General features: G+C 41.4%; 1 protein-coding gene across 1 annotated transcript in view; it reads right to left on the minus strand.

The window, feature by feature from the left end:
* The window catches only part of LOC134741104 (E3 ubiquitin-protein ligase mib1), a 364534-nt gene that overhangs the window by 337017 nt on the left and 11369 nt on the right, over positions 1-16148 (minus strand). The window contains exons 6-9 of the mRNA XM_063673876.1: positions 11338-11523; positions 9806-9958; positions 8966-9107; positions 8424-8602 (exon numbers count right to left, since the gene is read on the minus strand). Coding sequence (XP_063529946.1) covers positions 8424-8602; positions 8966-9107; positions 9806-9958; positions 11338-11523 — 660 coding nt within the window. The remainder of the gene's footprint in view (positions 1-8423; positions 8603-8965; positions 9108-9805; positions 9959-11337; positions 11524-16148) is intronic.

The raw sequence follows: 16148 nt of genomic DNA on the forward strand, positions 1-16148 counted from the left end.
TAAAATTGACTTAGGCTGTAATTAAACAAAAAATTTAACCACGTATAATTTCAGAAACACACAACTTTGAGGTACGGAGATAATTTAATGGCTGAATTTGTAGTACAAGCCCGCTACTACAAATGTTGTTACGAAGTTACCAGCGGAAAAATAAAGAACTTGCACAAAATTACCGCTTTACAGCTTAGCATCTCGTAAACGCTACATAGTAGCATAAGAGAGTTCAGGACATTTCAACGGCGTTTTATATCAACGACACGAGCGACGAACTTGTTGAGTAACATACAATAAAATCCTGATTACCCTTGTAAACCACGTAGATCTTGTAATATAGAGGCTACAATGTAACGAGTAATGAATAAATGGAATTGCACACACAAGTAAAAACAATAAGGGATTATAATTTTAAATTCAACATTGCACTGACAGTTTCCTGAAAAAAAAAACAACGACATTGCGCTGACAGTTTCCTGTCTATTATACTACCCGTTCGCTTCAAGTTGCTATCTCTACTGAGCTCGTTCACTTACCTGTACTAACAATGGCATTATGTTAAACAAAAGCCATTATTTCTTTTGTGTGAGCGCGTGGCCTTTGTGCCTGCGCGCGTGGCCAATTGTGTGTGAGCCTCAGGCACAAAGGCCACGCGCTCACACAAAAGAAATAATAGCTTTTGTTTAACAGAATGCCATTGTTAGTACAGGTAAGTGAACGAGCTCAGTAGAGATAGCGTTAACTATACATAATAATGTCACAGGTACAATAGGGATGTTGACAATTTTTTAGAACTGTTTTCATTTTATAGATAGACACGTAATTATTACAAAAAATAAATTAAAATAAATAAATAAAATAAATCCGGGTTCGAATCCTGGAAAGGGCAATTATTTGTGTGTTTATCACAAATATTTGTTCCTGAGTTATGGATGTTGTCTATGTATAGTATAAGTATTTATATATTTATATATATATATATATATTTACACACGGTGACCCACTGAAAACCTAAAAACAGTTTGTTCAGAATCGATAGGAAAATCGATTGCGCTATATTTTAATGGGGGTAGTAATTAGGGTTCCGTACCCAAAGGGTAAAACGGGACCCTATTACTAAGACTCCGCTGTCCGTCTGTCCGTCTGTCCGTCTGTCCGTCTGTCACCAGGCTGTATCTCATGAACCGTGATAGCTAGACAGTTGAAATTTTCACGGATGATGTATTTCTGTTGCCGCTATAACAACAAATACTAAAAACAGAATAAAATAAATATTTAAGAGGGGCTCCCATACAACAAACGTGATTTTTTTGCCGTTTTTTTGTGTAATGGAACGGAACCCTTCGTGCGCGAGTCCGACTCGCACTTGGCCGGTTTTTTATTATTATTTTTAAATGCTCAGTCTACAAGTTTGTTTTGTAATGCAACAATATCAATAACTAGCATTTAACACGTTATTTGTCAATGAGCAGCACTCTTAACTGGCCATTGGTAAACCTTATCTCGTTGCAGTAAGGTATGCAAATGGTCAGTTAACAGTGTTTACGATGGTAACTAGCAATTGTTTGATGTGACTAAAACGACGAAATATCGTGTGTAGAATTACCAGTCGATTAGAATTGTTAAGAAAACTAAACAACGAATATTTTTTTAAATATTTACCGGATTAAAGAATAAATACTCAAGATGAGTTTAAAATAAAATAAATCTGTTGAGGTGTCTTAGGTTTTCAGTGGCTCAAGTAACACCGTGTATATCTACCTATATATTATATATATCGTCGTCTAGTGCCCACAACACAAGCTTACTGTGGGACTAGGTCGATCTGAGTAAAACTGTCCTATAATATTTATTTTATTTATTTATAAATAAATTGTATTCATTAATTTTAAATAATAAAAAATCGAGTTTAATTAGTTTAGTATTTAAATTTCGCGCCTAAACGATCCAAGCTGTCACGTGATCGCGGTGACGTCACGATGTGATAAATAAACTGCAATCAAACCGTCTGTCATAGCATCTTAGATCAAAAATGTAGTATTTAATTTCTTTCTCTTTCTAAAAGATAGGTACATACATTTATAAGCTAAAATAATCAATAACAAGTTATACAAGTGTTGTGAAGTGAAGTGCCTATGATGTGTAAAAGAACAACAATCAAGACACTAGAGTAGGTAGTTAATCATATTCGCCTTTTGAACTAAAATAGTACCTACATTTCATGGCGAGTGCGAAGTGTGTCATTACCTCATTAATTACAAGTCCCGAGATGTCTTATAAGCAGAGCCCGGAATTTTCGTAGCATTTTTGAGCCGTCATAGGGACTTCTCGTTTATCGACTTTCGATTATACATATACATGTGTTATTGTTTTATGTTGAACAAGTTTGGGAACAAATCAAATTATTTTATTAAATATTTTGATTTGTGTTTTTTTTAAAGTAGTCACACTACTATATATAAATTAAAAACTGTAATAGATGTCATATATTAAAGAAAAAGTGACGAAGCCCTCCAGTGGTGAAGGCCGGATCCGGCCTTCACCACTGGAGGGCTTCGTCACTTTTTCTTTAATATATGACATCTATTACAGTTGTTTTATGTTGTTAATGTGTTCCAATTTGTGCCGCTTTGGTATTAGCTGTAAGGTGTGAATTGTTATTAGAAATAATAAATAGATAAAATAAATAAATAAATAAATAAATATGTATATCGATAAATACAGAAGTAAACAACATGCAGTCTTATCGCGAATGAGCGATCTCTTCGAGATAACCTTTGAATACCAACTTTTAGGAAATTATAAATATGTAGAAATTAAAATAATAATATTTTATTGTTTCTTATAATTAACAACAAAACAATAAAATATTATAATAATAATAAGAAACAATAAAATATTTTTATTTTTATTTATACTCTCCTAAAAGTTGCTATCCAAAGCTTATCTCGAAGAGATCGCTCATTCGCGATAAGACTGAAGGTTGTTTATTTCTACTTGTAATCATATTTTACATATTGTATTCTGTATTTATCGATATACATATATATAATACGTCAGCACCGGAATGCGATCTGATTGCATGGCGATGGGTAGCTGTGAGAAACGAATGCTTGAGGTTCTGTGAGGTGAAGGATGCTAGGCCCTCGAGTGTAACGTAATGTTTGTTATCCGTGTGTGAAATGTAATTTAATACTTAGTGTAATGATTCTATGTTGTTATGTGTTAGTTTCATGACGTATTGGTTTACTTAGTTTACTTGGTTAAAATCAATAAACTTAAAAGTAAATTTAACAAAAACTAAACTTATGCAGTTTAGGAACTATAAACAAATTCCGACAAATTTGAATGTGATGGAGTCAGGCACTTTGCTGGAAATAGTAGGTAATATAAGTTTTTTAGGTTTATCAATAGACCCTCAATTGACCTGGAAACATCATATAGAGAAGATCAATAGCAAAATTTCCAGTCAATGTTACGCATTATCTATATTATCCGAAACGTGTTCTGAAGATGTTGTTATTAGTGCGTACGACGCAAACATATATTCTCTATGGAGGTATGATGTCATATACTAGGGTAATTCCGGAGACGTGCAGTTCACATTCATTTTGCAAAAGAGGTGCTTAAGAACTATCTATCGTATGAACCACAGACAATCATTGAGAAATAATATGTTTAAGGACAAAGGTTTTCTAACTTTAACTGGCATATATATATATATACGAACTCTGTAAATTTATTAAGAGCAACAATAATTATTTCACAACATTAGCTTCCCTCCGCGACAACCTTCGCTCTGAATATAAGTATAATTTAAAACTACCTCTAGTCAATAATAAAACTTACGATAAAAGCACATATATTACTGCCATTCGCGTCTTTAATCAGCTTCCAGATGAATTGAAAATGTTGGATGGCATAGAATTTATGCGTAGTTTAAAAAAATGGCTTATTAAGAATGAATTTTATTCACTAAAGGATTTCTTTGAATTATATTCTTCATGATACTGTGTTCCTTGTACAGATAGCTATGCTATGTACGTGTATAATAGTTAAGTGTTTCTTAGTCTTAGTTTTAATTTAGTTTTAAGTGTCCATTGTATACCCGAATTGGGTTACCGTTGAAACTCACATGTATCACATCACATAACACCTCTGTAACACGGTTGTGCAATGAAGAACTAATCTTATCTTACTGTAAAGTCGTGTAAACGTATTTATACATAAATAAATAATCGGAAGTCGATAAACGAGAAGTCCCTATGACAGCTCAAAAATGCTACGACAATTCCGGGCTCTGCTTATAAGTACGAGATGTAGGCCGTACCATGAACGACGTATTTTAATACAATTGCGAAAAAAAAACCACAATAAAACAAAAGTTTGTTACATTACACTTACAGTTACCAATTTTGCCTGGAACTTGAACGGTATTATTAATTCGGCACTACATATTACGTTCAGCGATGATAAATATAACTGATTTCATACAAAAACACTTATAGTTACAATTTAAGATGAATAATTTTGATAAAACTAAATTTTGAGTGCAAATAGCGGACGCCGGTTTAACTTTTTAAATTTTAATTTTTTCTGTTTCCGAAAGCCAACGCGAGCCAATGATAGTTCCGCCAATAATAAAAAAGATTTTTTGTGAAATATCGTATTATATAACATTTTATTTATTTAATAACAAATAAATATATAGTTTATATAGTGTAATAATATTTTTTTCTAATAAAAAAATACAGTTTTTGAACATCCAAACTCTTTGGTGTTGACTATTGATGGGATTACGGGCAGGTTTGAAAACCTGGGAGTTTCTCACATCGTGACCTAACACGTTCCGATTGGCGTTTGCAGTCTCGTGATACTGGGCATAATTTTAAACATTTTTGATTATTTATAATTGATTTGTTACTCATATTTCCACTTACAAAATATGATTTTCAGCATTTTAATATTTCCTGCTGTAGTAAAAACATGTTATATATTCGCGATCCATGTCAACATCCTTACTAATAGTATTGTCGACAAAAAATATTTCGTAGTTTATTTTTTAATGCTTACTTCATTTAATAATGTTTGTGATTGTATTAAATGTAAGTAATAAAAGCAGTTTTAAAGCTGCGGTAGCCAAGTGGATAAGGTGTCAGAGGGGGGTCGCGGGGAAGTGGGCCGGGAGGTGCTGCCAACTGCCAATTACATATAATAATTAAAGTATTTAATAGTGTCTTCGGTTACCGCGATTATTACTCATGAAATAAAACTATGAAAACGGATTATATCGCGTATCATCATTCGCTTGCCCTTGTCCCATTCACTTGGGGTCGGCGCAGCATGTCTTTTTCTTCCATACATCTCTGTCAACCGTCATCTCATCATTCACTTGCGTTAGTTTCATATCATCTTTCACACAGTCCATCCACCTTTTCCTCGGTTTTCCTCTCCTCGTACTTCCCTCCACATTCATTCTTAATACCTTTCTCGTCACATGACTTTCATCCCTCCGCATCACATACCATGCTAGGCGATTTGCCCTTACTTTTTCTGTTATGGGTGCAACTTTCAGGCTTCCTCTTATATACTCATTCCTTATCCTATCCATTCTCGTCACGCCACACATCCACCTTAACATTCTCATCTCCGCTACATGCAATCTCTTTTCATCCGTCATCTTTAGGGCCCAACACTCTGATCCATACATGACGACAGGTCTTATGATCGTTTTATAAATTTTACCCTTCAACCGAAGGGGCATACGGGCGTCACAAATGGTTCCCGTAACCTGTCGCCATTTCATCCATCCTGTGCTAATCCGGTTTTTCACGTCACGGTCAATATCGCCATCGCACTGTACGAGCGAACCGAGGTACTTGAAGTCGGAGCAGACCGGCAATGTAACGCTATCGAGTTCTATGGCAGCAAAACTGGAGAGACCGCCAAAATCGCAGAACATGTGTTCTGTTTTAGATCTGCTGATCTTTAGGCCAACATTCTCCAATTTTTGCCGCCATTTCTCAAGTCTGCTCTGCACCTCTAGTTCGTTTTCACCTACAAGCACAATGTCATCAGCAAACAGCATACACCAAGGTGCCTCCTCCTGTATGTCCGACGACAGAGCGTCCATAACTAGCAGGAAGAGGTAAGGGCTTAAAGCCGATCCCTGGTGCAAGCCTACTGCGACACTGAACCTGTCGGTGGTGGTGGTGGATTATATCGCGTATATTGAATTTATAATACATCCCGACGTTTCGAACCCTTTACAGCGTTCGTGGTCAACGGGATGTATTATAAATTCAATATACGCGATATAATCCGTTTTCATAGTTTTATTTCATGGATAAAAGTATTTAATTAACCCTTAAATGCATAATGATGTATATATGCATCGTATATTTGATGGTCCGTGGCTCAATATGCAGCTATCCAAAATCACATTTATTACTTTTATACAGCATGACACATCTATTTCGAAACGTCGGGATGTATTATAAATTCAATATACGCGATATAATCAGTTTTCATAGTTTTATTACATCTATTTCAATTTATTAAAAAGTTATACAAAAAATCATGCATTTAAGGGTTAATAAATGGTTTTTTTTTTCGAACACGCCGTTGACGTCGACGGGCGTGTCTGCGCGCGCCAGTATGTCCGCGCAGCGCGCCGCGTCGCCGTTAGTGGCCGCCTTCACCAGCTCCTCGTCCGTTCCCTCGTGTCCCCCAGGGACAGCACCCACCTGCAGCGCGGTGTGTCCGCCGAACACGCCGTTGACGTCGGCGGGCGCGTCGGCGCGCGCCAGTATGTCCGCGCAGCGCGCCGCGTCGCCGTTAGTGGCCGCCTTCACCAGCTCCTCGTCCGTTCCCTCGTGTCCCCCAGGGACAGCACCCACCTGCAGCGCGGTGTGTCCGCCGAACACGCCGTTGACGTCGGCGGGCGCGTCGGCGCGCGCCAGTATGTCCGCGCAGCGCGCCGCGTCGCCGTTAGTGGCCGCCTTCACCAGCTCCTCGTCCGTTCCCTCGTGTCCCCCAGGGACAGCACCCACCTGCAGCGCGGTGTGTCCGCCGAACACGCCGTTGACGTCGGCGGGCGCGTCGGCGCGCGCCAGTATGTCCGCGCAGCGCGCCGCGTCGCCGTTAGTGGCCGCCTTCACCAGCTCCTCGTCCGTTCCCTCGTGTCCCCCAGGGACAGCACCCACCTGCAGCGCGGTGTGTCCGCCGAACACGCCGTTGACGTCGGCGGGCGCGTCGGCGCGCGCCAGTATGTCCGCGCAGCGCGCCGCGTCGCCGTTAGTGGCCGCCTTCACCAGCTCCTCGTCCGTTCCCTCGTGTCCCTCAGGGACAGCACCCACCTGCAGCGCGGTGTGTCCGCCGAACACGCCGTTGACGTCGGCGGGCGCGTCGGCGCGCGCCAGTATGTCCGCGCAGCGCGCCGCGTCGCCGTTAGTGGCCGCCTTCACCAGCTCCTCGTCCGTTCCCTCGTGTCCCCCAGGGACAGCACCCACCTGCAGCGCGGTGTGTCCGCCGAACACGCCGTTGACGTCGGCGGGCGCGTCGGCGCGCGCCAGTATGTCCGCGCAGCGCGCCGCGTCGCCGTTAGTGGCCGCCTTCACCAGCTCCTCGTCCGTTCCCTCGTGTCCCCCAGGGACAGCACCCACCTGCAGCGCGGTGTGTCCGCCGAACACGCCGTTGACGTCGGCGGGCGCGTCGGCGCGCGCCAGTATGTCCGCGCAGCGCGCCGCGTCGCCGTTAGTGGCCGCCTTCACCAGCTCCTCGTCCGTTCCCTCGTGTCCCCCAGGGACAGCACCCACCTGCAGCGCGGTGTGTCCGCCGAACACGCCGTTGACGTCGGCGGGCGCGTCGGCGCGCGCCAGTATGTCCGCGCAGCGCGCCGCGTCGCCGTTAGTGGCCGCCTTCACCAGCTCCTCGTCCGTTCCCTCGTGTCCCTCAGGGACAGCACCCACCTGCAGCGCGGTGTGTCCGCCGAACACGCCGTTGACGTCGGCGGGCGCGTCGGCGCGCGCCAGTATGTCCGCGCAGCGCGCCGCGTCGCCGTTAGTGGCCGCCTTCACCAGCTCCTCGTCCGTTCCCTCGTGTCCCCCAGGGACAGCACCCACCTGCAGCGCGGTGTGTCCGCCGAACACGCCGTTGACGTCGGCGGGCGCGTCGGCGCGCGCCAGTATGTCCGCGCAGCGCGCCGCGTCGCCGTTAGTGGCCGCCTTCACCAGCTCCTCGTCCGTTCCCTCGTGTCCCCCAGGGACAGCACCCACCTGCAGCGCGGTGTGTCCGCCGAACACGCCGTTGACGTCGGCGGGCGCGTCGGCGCGCGCCAGTATGTCCGCGCAGCGCGCCGCGTCGCCGTTAGTGGCCGCCTTCACCAGCTCCTCGTCCGTTCCCTCGTGTCCCCCAGGGACAGCACCCACCTGCAGCGCGGTGTGTCCGCCGAACACGCCGTTGACGTCGGCGGGCGCGTCGGCGCGCGCCAGTATGTCCGCGCAGCGCGCCGCGTCGCCGTTAGTGGCCGCCTTCACCAGCTCCTCGTTCGTGTCCCCCGTCACGTGCGTCTCGAATAGCTTCTTCAGGAGCGCCGACAGGCGCTCGCCTGCGTTATACAAAATCATTCACTTACGTCATCACCTAACCATATCTAAAACATACATTTTGTACGAGGACAACGCGTCTTGAATATGACTGTAAAAATGTTTAGGCGTCTCTAGAAATCTCAATTCTCTGCAAACTTCAAACAAATTCCAATAAACTCCAGCTTTGTCTTTCAGTTCGCCCTCAAGTGTCTTGAAAGACTACCAAGACTAGATGCGCCTTAGTTCAAGAACATAATTTAAATTCCAGTATCGCTGCATAATTTGGTTTTCAACTAACAGTGAGTACTCACGCAAAATATGCGCTAGTTGTCGAGTTGTGGAAACCTGCCCGAAATGCAATAGAACAGTCAAACTAAACTTACCTGAAGAGTTTTCCGGAATAGTACCGATGGAGGAGACTTTGGTGACAGCGTTGGGGTTGTAGGTCCACGACGTATTGCATACTTCCACTTTCAGATCGTTGTCGTGGTAAATCTGCTGCACGCGACCTATTTTTCCGAGAGTCTGTAACAAATATAAAGTTTAATCATTGAAAAAAGTGTGCTCATTAGAAACAGCAAAATTAGACATTATTAATTGTCAACTATGGAGAAAATAAAAGTTTGGCAATAGCCACCAAACACCAGTTGTAGTGTTGTTTTCGTGTCACCCCGATGAGTTGGTTTAGGCCTTGGTGGTCATCTTGGTGACCAGTTTAACGCCGTACTCTGGGTAAAAAAGTCTTCTTAGGCGAAGCACCTTGACGAGATGCATCTGTCCAATTAACGCGTTTATAGTGGGTTATAGTTGAGGAGTGTCTTTTAAAAAGGGCTTATTTATGTATGGTGTTCATATAGAAATAATACTCCTCAGTTGTAAGTTATAGTTCACTAACTGGAGCCATAGGCTCGACCCACTCGCCGTGTCCGCTGCAGCACCTTGACCCGCTCCTGGTTGGCGCACACTTGCACGAGGTCTCCTACGGCGAAGCCTCCCCATCCCACGCCACTGCCACAAGTGTTGTGTTGTTATGTTCATGTTTGTAGTGAGTTATAATTGTAATGGTTCACTAACCGATGCCATAGCCTCGGCCCACTCGCCTTGTCACGCTTCTGGTCGGCGCACACTACAGCGAAGCCTCCCTACGCCAATCCACTGCCCGTTGCTGACGCGTCTATGTCCATATATGAAGTGAGTTAGGTATAGTTGTAATGGTCACTAACCGGTGCCATAGCCTCGGCCCACTCGCCGTGTCCGCGCTGCAGCGCCTTGACCCGCTCTTGGTCGGCGCACACTTGCACGAGGTCTCCTACGGCGAAGCCACTGGAGGCTGTGCCGCTGCCCGATGCTGACGCACTCATGTTACCGCTGCATACCTGTAACGACAAAATTATCTTGACACCGAATAATTTACAGCTGGTACGAGTACGTCATGGATGCCGAAGCATATTTAGATAATGGTTCCTTCCTTACCATTTTGGCACAGAACCCTAAAACCACCAGACACTCTTGTCGCCTACGGTGCTTGTTTGCCTATAGAGATGACGAGGCAGAAATCAGAAATGTTTATTTGCTTAGATACAGTAATGGGATGTTTTATATTTATAAATTTACTGTGTATCTTGCCTGCATGCAAGCGTGCAAATCAAATCAATCTTAAATTTAATACAAAACACAATTCAATTTAATTTAATACACAAGCTATGAGTCTGTAAAAGTTACTCGAAATAAATGATTTATTATTATTCCTTTATTTATTTTTAGTCTTTATTTCTCTTTATTAATCTTTTTTCTTAAGTTAGGATTTTTATAATATGTATATAAAAGTAAAATATAAAAACACTTACAAAACAATACAAAATACATATAAACAAATTATAAAAAACCTAACCTAGGGTGCCGCCAGCAGCGGGGCAGGGCCCAAGCTGCCGGTGGTCAGGGCCGCAGAGAGAGGAACCGGCGGACTATCCGCGCCGTGTCCAAGATCACCGCCTTCTGCATCTGACCCTTGATCCAACCACCCAGCGAGAGTCTCTCTAGGTGTTGGTCGAGTTAGTTAGTCTTTATTTATTATTATTATTAATAATGCACAGTGTTCCAGGATCGCTTGGGACCGGAATTTTTTTATGGCTTTGCAGATCGACGTGGTTTGACATTATTATTACGGAACACTGTGCGAGGGATGCAGAGATAGTGCGCCAGCTCAAAATAAATTCACTGATTGCTGTGTGTTCGTCGATGCCGACAACAGAGCTGGTGATTCAGAGAAACTGGAACAATAAAGTTTCGAGACCAATATAACTATTCCTTAGTTAAAACAGCGGGGTTGAACGTCCACCGGTTGCCGCTGAGATATGTTACGACGATATCATGGTCCTCGTCGATACCGACGGCGATGCCGGTGGTCCCGAGACACTCGAACATGCCATCCAACAACGACCCATCTGACTATACCTTAGTTAAGACAGCGGGGTTGAACGTCCACCGGTTGCCGCTAAGGGCCACCCTTCACTAGCGTCTTTTGAGCGTCGGCGTCTAGTCAGCGCTATGGAAAATGGCGTCGCTGCGCAGTTGCGCCAACGTTGCATCGAGCAGCAGCCATAGTTGGCTAGACGTAGACGTTCGGGAGACGCTAGTGTGGGGTGGTCCTAAGATACGTTATGACGATATCACGGCCCTCGTCGATACCGACGACGGTGCCGATGGTCCCGAGACACTCGAACATGCCATCCAACAACGACCAATCTGACTATACCTTAGTCAAAACAGCGGGGTTGAACGTCCACCGGTTGCCGCTGGGATACGTAACGACGATATCATGGTCCTCGTCGATACCGACGACGGTGCCTGTGGTTCCGAGACACTCGAACATGCCGTCCGTCCAGCCGCCGTGCCCGATTTGCAGCGACTGCACGATCTCGAGATCCAGGTCGACGTTCACCTGAAATTAAAAGTACAAATAAGATTCCAAATAGACCGAGAGCCGTGCCATCCGGCAAGGCTCACTGTGACGCGTCGCACACGATAGGCGTGGCGTTCAAAGGGATAACGGGCACACGTTAAAGGGTGTGTTATCGTGACCAGTGATTTAGTTTTACCTAAGTTTAGATTTCAATGTCGTAAAATTTACGAAGTAAATGGTCAGCTTTCTTTGTCATGGAAAATATGATAAATAATTTAAAAAAAAAAAAACCAACTTCAATGGGGGATGCAGTTGAAAGGTTACTTATTGTTGATAGCTCACTCCAGACAATGAAATTATAAAGACAGCATCTTTTGCCTAACTAAAAGGAGGTAAAACCACTGATTTTCTGTAAGGGCCACAGGGACACATTTCGTTTCTGTAAGGGCCACAGTAATAACCTAACCTAACCCACTTTTCTGATAGCAGTTCGGTTCTGTGAGGATCTCAGTTCAAACAAAAGTCCAGGTCCAAGAGTTTGGGTCTGGGTCCATAACGAAGAGAATTAATTGCCAAACGTGAACTATGTGTCGTTGAAGAGTTCCATTCTGATCATCATCAGCAGTTCCAATTCATCAACTGTCACTTTTTTATGTAAATGCTGGATTTGTTGATGAAAATACAAAAATCACTATATTTGCCTTTCACATTTGAGGAGTTCCCTCGGTTCCTTATGGATCCCATCATCAGAACTCGAGCTTGACAAAAATGTGTCTTGAAAACTTAACTTGCTTAACAAACATAAAAAAGAAGACAAATCGCCAAACGTGAACTATGCGTCATTAAAGAGTTCCATTCTGATATTTCTGATCATCATCAGCAGCTCCACTTTATCAAATATCACTTTTTAAAATGGAAATGCTGGATTTGTTGATGAAAATACAAAAATCACTATATGTATGCCTTTCACATTTGAGGAGTTCCCTCGATTCCTCATGGATCCCATCATCAGAACTCGAGCTTGACAAAAATGTGTCTTGAAAACCTAACTTGCTTAACAAACATAACGAAAAGGACAAATCGCCAAACGTGAACTATGCGTCTTTGAAGAATTCCGTTCTGATCATCATCAGCAGTTCCACTTCATCAATGTCACTTTTTTAAATGTAAATGCTTGATTTATTGATGAAAATACTAAAATCACTATATGTATGCCTGTAACATTTGAGGAGTTCCCTCGATTCCTCATGGATCCCATCATCAGAACTGCGTTTTGACAAAAACGGGACCAATCTGTATGTATATACGTACAATCCAAAAAAGAATTTTCAAAATCGGTCCAGAAATGACGGAGTTATGGAGTAACAATCATAAAAAAAACAACAAACAAAAAAAAAACAACAAACAAAAAAAAACAACCGAATTGAGACCTCCTCCTTTTGAAATCTTGAAGTCGGTTAAAAAGAAATGATTTGAAAACAGCGGCTGCGATTTTCATATGATGCAATCATTCATTCATACCATACAGTTGAGTTCGTTTGAATAGGGTAGTCGACAATTTTTTTTAATGGTATCAGTCGATCAGGTTTGTTTTGATGATCAAATGTCTGTGATCATTGTCTTAAAGCAATATAAAAGTCACAAATGATGGTCAAAGACTGGCATCGCTACTTTACTGAGCAAACGCTCTAACACAAATGGCAAGACATCGTGACGTCACTGTGTCACTTTGCTTAGGAGCCGTTCCGTGTATGGAAAACAAGGAAATTGCGATTTTGTCAGTGAAATGTTCGTTTATGTATATGATTGCCATACAATATTTTTTTAAATAAAATGTAAGGAATCGAATGGTACCGTTATTTTTTCCTATTTGAAAGTTAAAAAGATTTTTTTCGAAACTGATGTCTTGTATTTTTTTATTATTCCCATATATTTAGGTTTCCAATTTATTTAGATAAATTGCTCATTTTCTATCTATTTAACTAGATTTAGTTATAAAATTCAACATGTGTCAACTACCCTATTGAATAACTATTAGTTATTACCTATATCTGCATATCTGTGTCTACCTACATTTAAGCAAAGATAGATAACTCCGTAATAGATGGATACAGTCTAAGGAAAAAACGTGCCTCGAAAATCAAGAAAATTGAAAGGTAGTGGCGCTTTTTGATTTTCGATCAGATGGCGCCACTACCTTTGGCCTACTCTCGGATGATGGCGTTGACGGTTTCGTTTGTTATTTAACAATTTTAACGCATATCAGTGAAAGAACATGGGTCAAAATAATATAAAAATAATTAGTGCAAATAAAATAAAACATTTATCCATATATAAATACATTTTTTGACATTTTTATTTTTAGTTTTAATCGTGTGTCGATAGATGGCAGTGAATTTACTGTGGCTACAAAATTTACATGACAGTACTGCTCTATCCTGTTATATTTTCTTTGTTTTAAGTAAAAATACTCAGTATTGTTACAAGTGTTATAACAAAGATGCAGTGCTGATAACGCCAGTGCAACAAAGCATGAGGAGATCTCAATCTAATATTTTCATATGTGACGTTTTCAACCAAAAGGTACCACATAGTCGCTTGTCGATAAGGTTAACTTCAAATTGAAACTATATGGAAATAGCGCCTTATTGACAACCGACAATAAGTACCCTTTTGGTTGAGAATGGCACATATTTTTCAATTATAGTTGGTCAAGCAAATCTTGTCAGTAAATAGGAACAAAAAAAACTACACTCATCCCCTTCTTCTGGGCGCCAGCACCAGTGCAAGTCAAGGACACTATGACTCTCTCATTCTACGCCCGAAATGAGACAGTCCCTTGACAAACTATATTTAGAGTTTTGAATGATTCACGGTTAGTTTCACTAGATTTATATTGACCGGGATATAGACCGTGACACACACCACCACAACTTTGACACCCACCCGCTATCTTCAGTCACCCGTGAACATGATGCATGTAACTGCGTCGAAATATCGGGAGCTCACAAATAATACAAAAGGTAATCACGGTCTATATCCCGGTCAATATAAATTTAGTGAAACTATATTTACTCACATCTTTTAGCAATAATGACATCTAGATAAACGAGTTGCGTTGGGTTAATTTCCCTGCATTTTGAAACGATGGATTATGACTCCTAATTAATACCATTACTGTAATTTATTTTTGGAAACCTGTGTTGTGTACAATAAAGTGATTACTACTACTAATAATAATAGTGCATTACTACAGAGGCCGTGAAGTAAGGGGTTGCCGGCCGAATAGAATAGACATGAGTTATATAGTTATGAGGCCGGCAACCCCTTTTCACGCCGAGGTATGTATAATGCTTTTCTCAAACATGCAATGAAATAATAATACATAATACAAACATGATGATGATGATGATGATGATTGTTTCATGTCGTAATGTGATAGGTTATTCAGTGCGTGGATTATCGAGGAGGAACAAAAATGTAAATATTTTGCGCTACGACGCACGGTTTAGGAGATACAGCCCTATAAGGTTTTTTTTTGGTTTTTTTTTTATATAAATTAAGGGTCACCTAGAGGGGAACGAAAATTTTATTATTTTTGCGCTACGACGCATGGCTTAGGAGATTACAGCCCTATAAAGATTTTTTTTGGGGTTTTTTTTTTAGCATGTAAAGCCTGACCAGAAATATATGATCATGCGCCATGTTGCGGAATTTCATTGGAACTAATTTCTTACACTGGCAATAATTTTAATGATAGGTTGTCACTGTTGTCAGTGTCATAGTGGCGGTTTACTTGAATAATGCTTGAATAATATTAAATAATAAATGACAAAATGGCCAAAACTATACATAGTCAGGAGCGGAACATTGTTAATAATGTAAATAATAAACTGCTGGAAAATAACAGTTCGGGAAATAAACTATTTCGCTACGAAACATTTCGAAATTAACATCAGAGCTAACAGGTAAACAAATCAAAATGTCATTATAGTCTGGTTATTACGACTTAGTTATTGTAGTGTTATGTTATGTTATGTTATACAAGCGAGGAAACACAGTAACAAAAATAAGTTTGAGTTTGAAAAATATTTACTATGGGCTTTGGAGATGATTAATCTTGTTAATTGACAATGTAGCAGAACCTATGTAAGCTTACGGAATATATACCTAGTAACATGACCATCATCATCATCATGGTGGCCTTTTGGTGATCCAATCTTGGATGTAGGCCTCATCCCAGAATGGAGTAACATGATAGACGAAATATTTTTTCAACTATAGAGCTGAGCTGAGCTGATGGTGTGGCTAATAGTAGTCACACCATCTGGTATGTTACGACTAAATTAAATACATATATGTAAATTTATATAAATTTCTAGGTACATCGGAGGCATCTATTACGCGGATTACGAGAGAAGGTTGTACCTCCTGAGATGTTATGCAAACCAAAAATAAAAAAGAATATGCAATTAGAAAATACATGAAATTTATACGGCAAGAAAGAAGTACCGACTATAAAAAAAAAGTGTAGACACGAAATAAATGGGTTTTGATTTTGATTACGGTGAATAAAAGTAGATGTAAGTCAAACGAGTTGCCAATCCTCATTGTTCAGACTATACTGAACTGTTGCCATATAAATGAGAATAATAGCGCCCTCT

Source organism: Cydia strobilella, chromosome 4, assembly GCF_947568885.1.
Source record: "Cydia strobilella chromosome 4, ilCydStro3.1, whole genome shotgun sequence".
Lineage (NCBI taxonomy): Eukaryota > Metazoa > Arthropoda > Insecta > Lepidoptera > Tortricidae > Cydia > Cydia strobilella.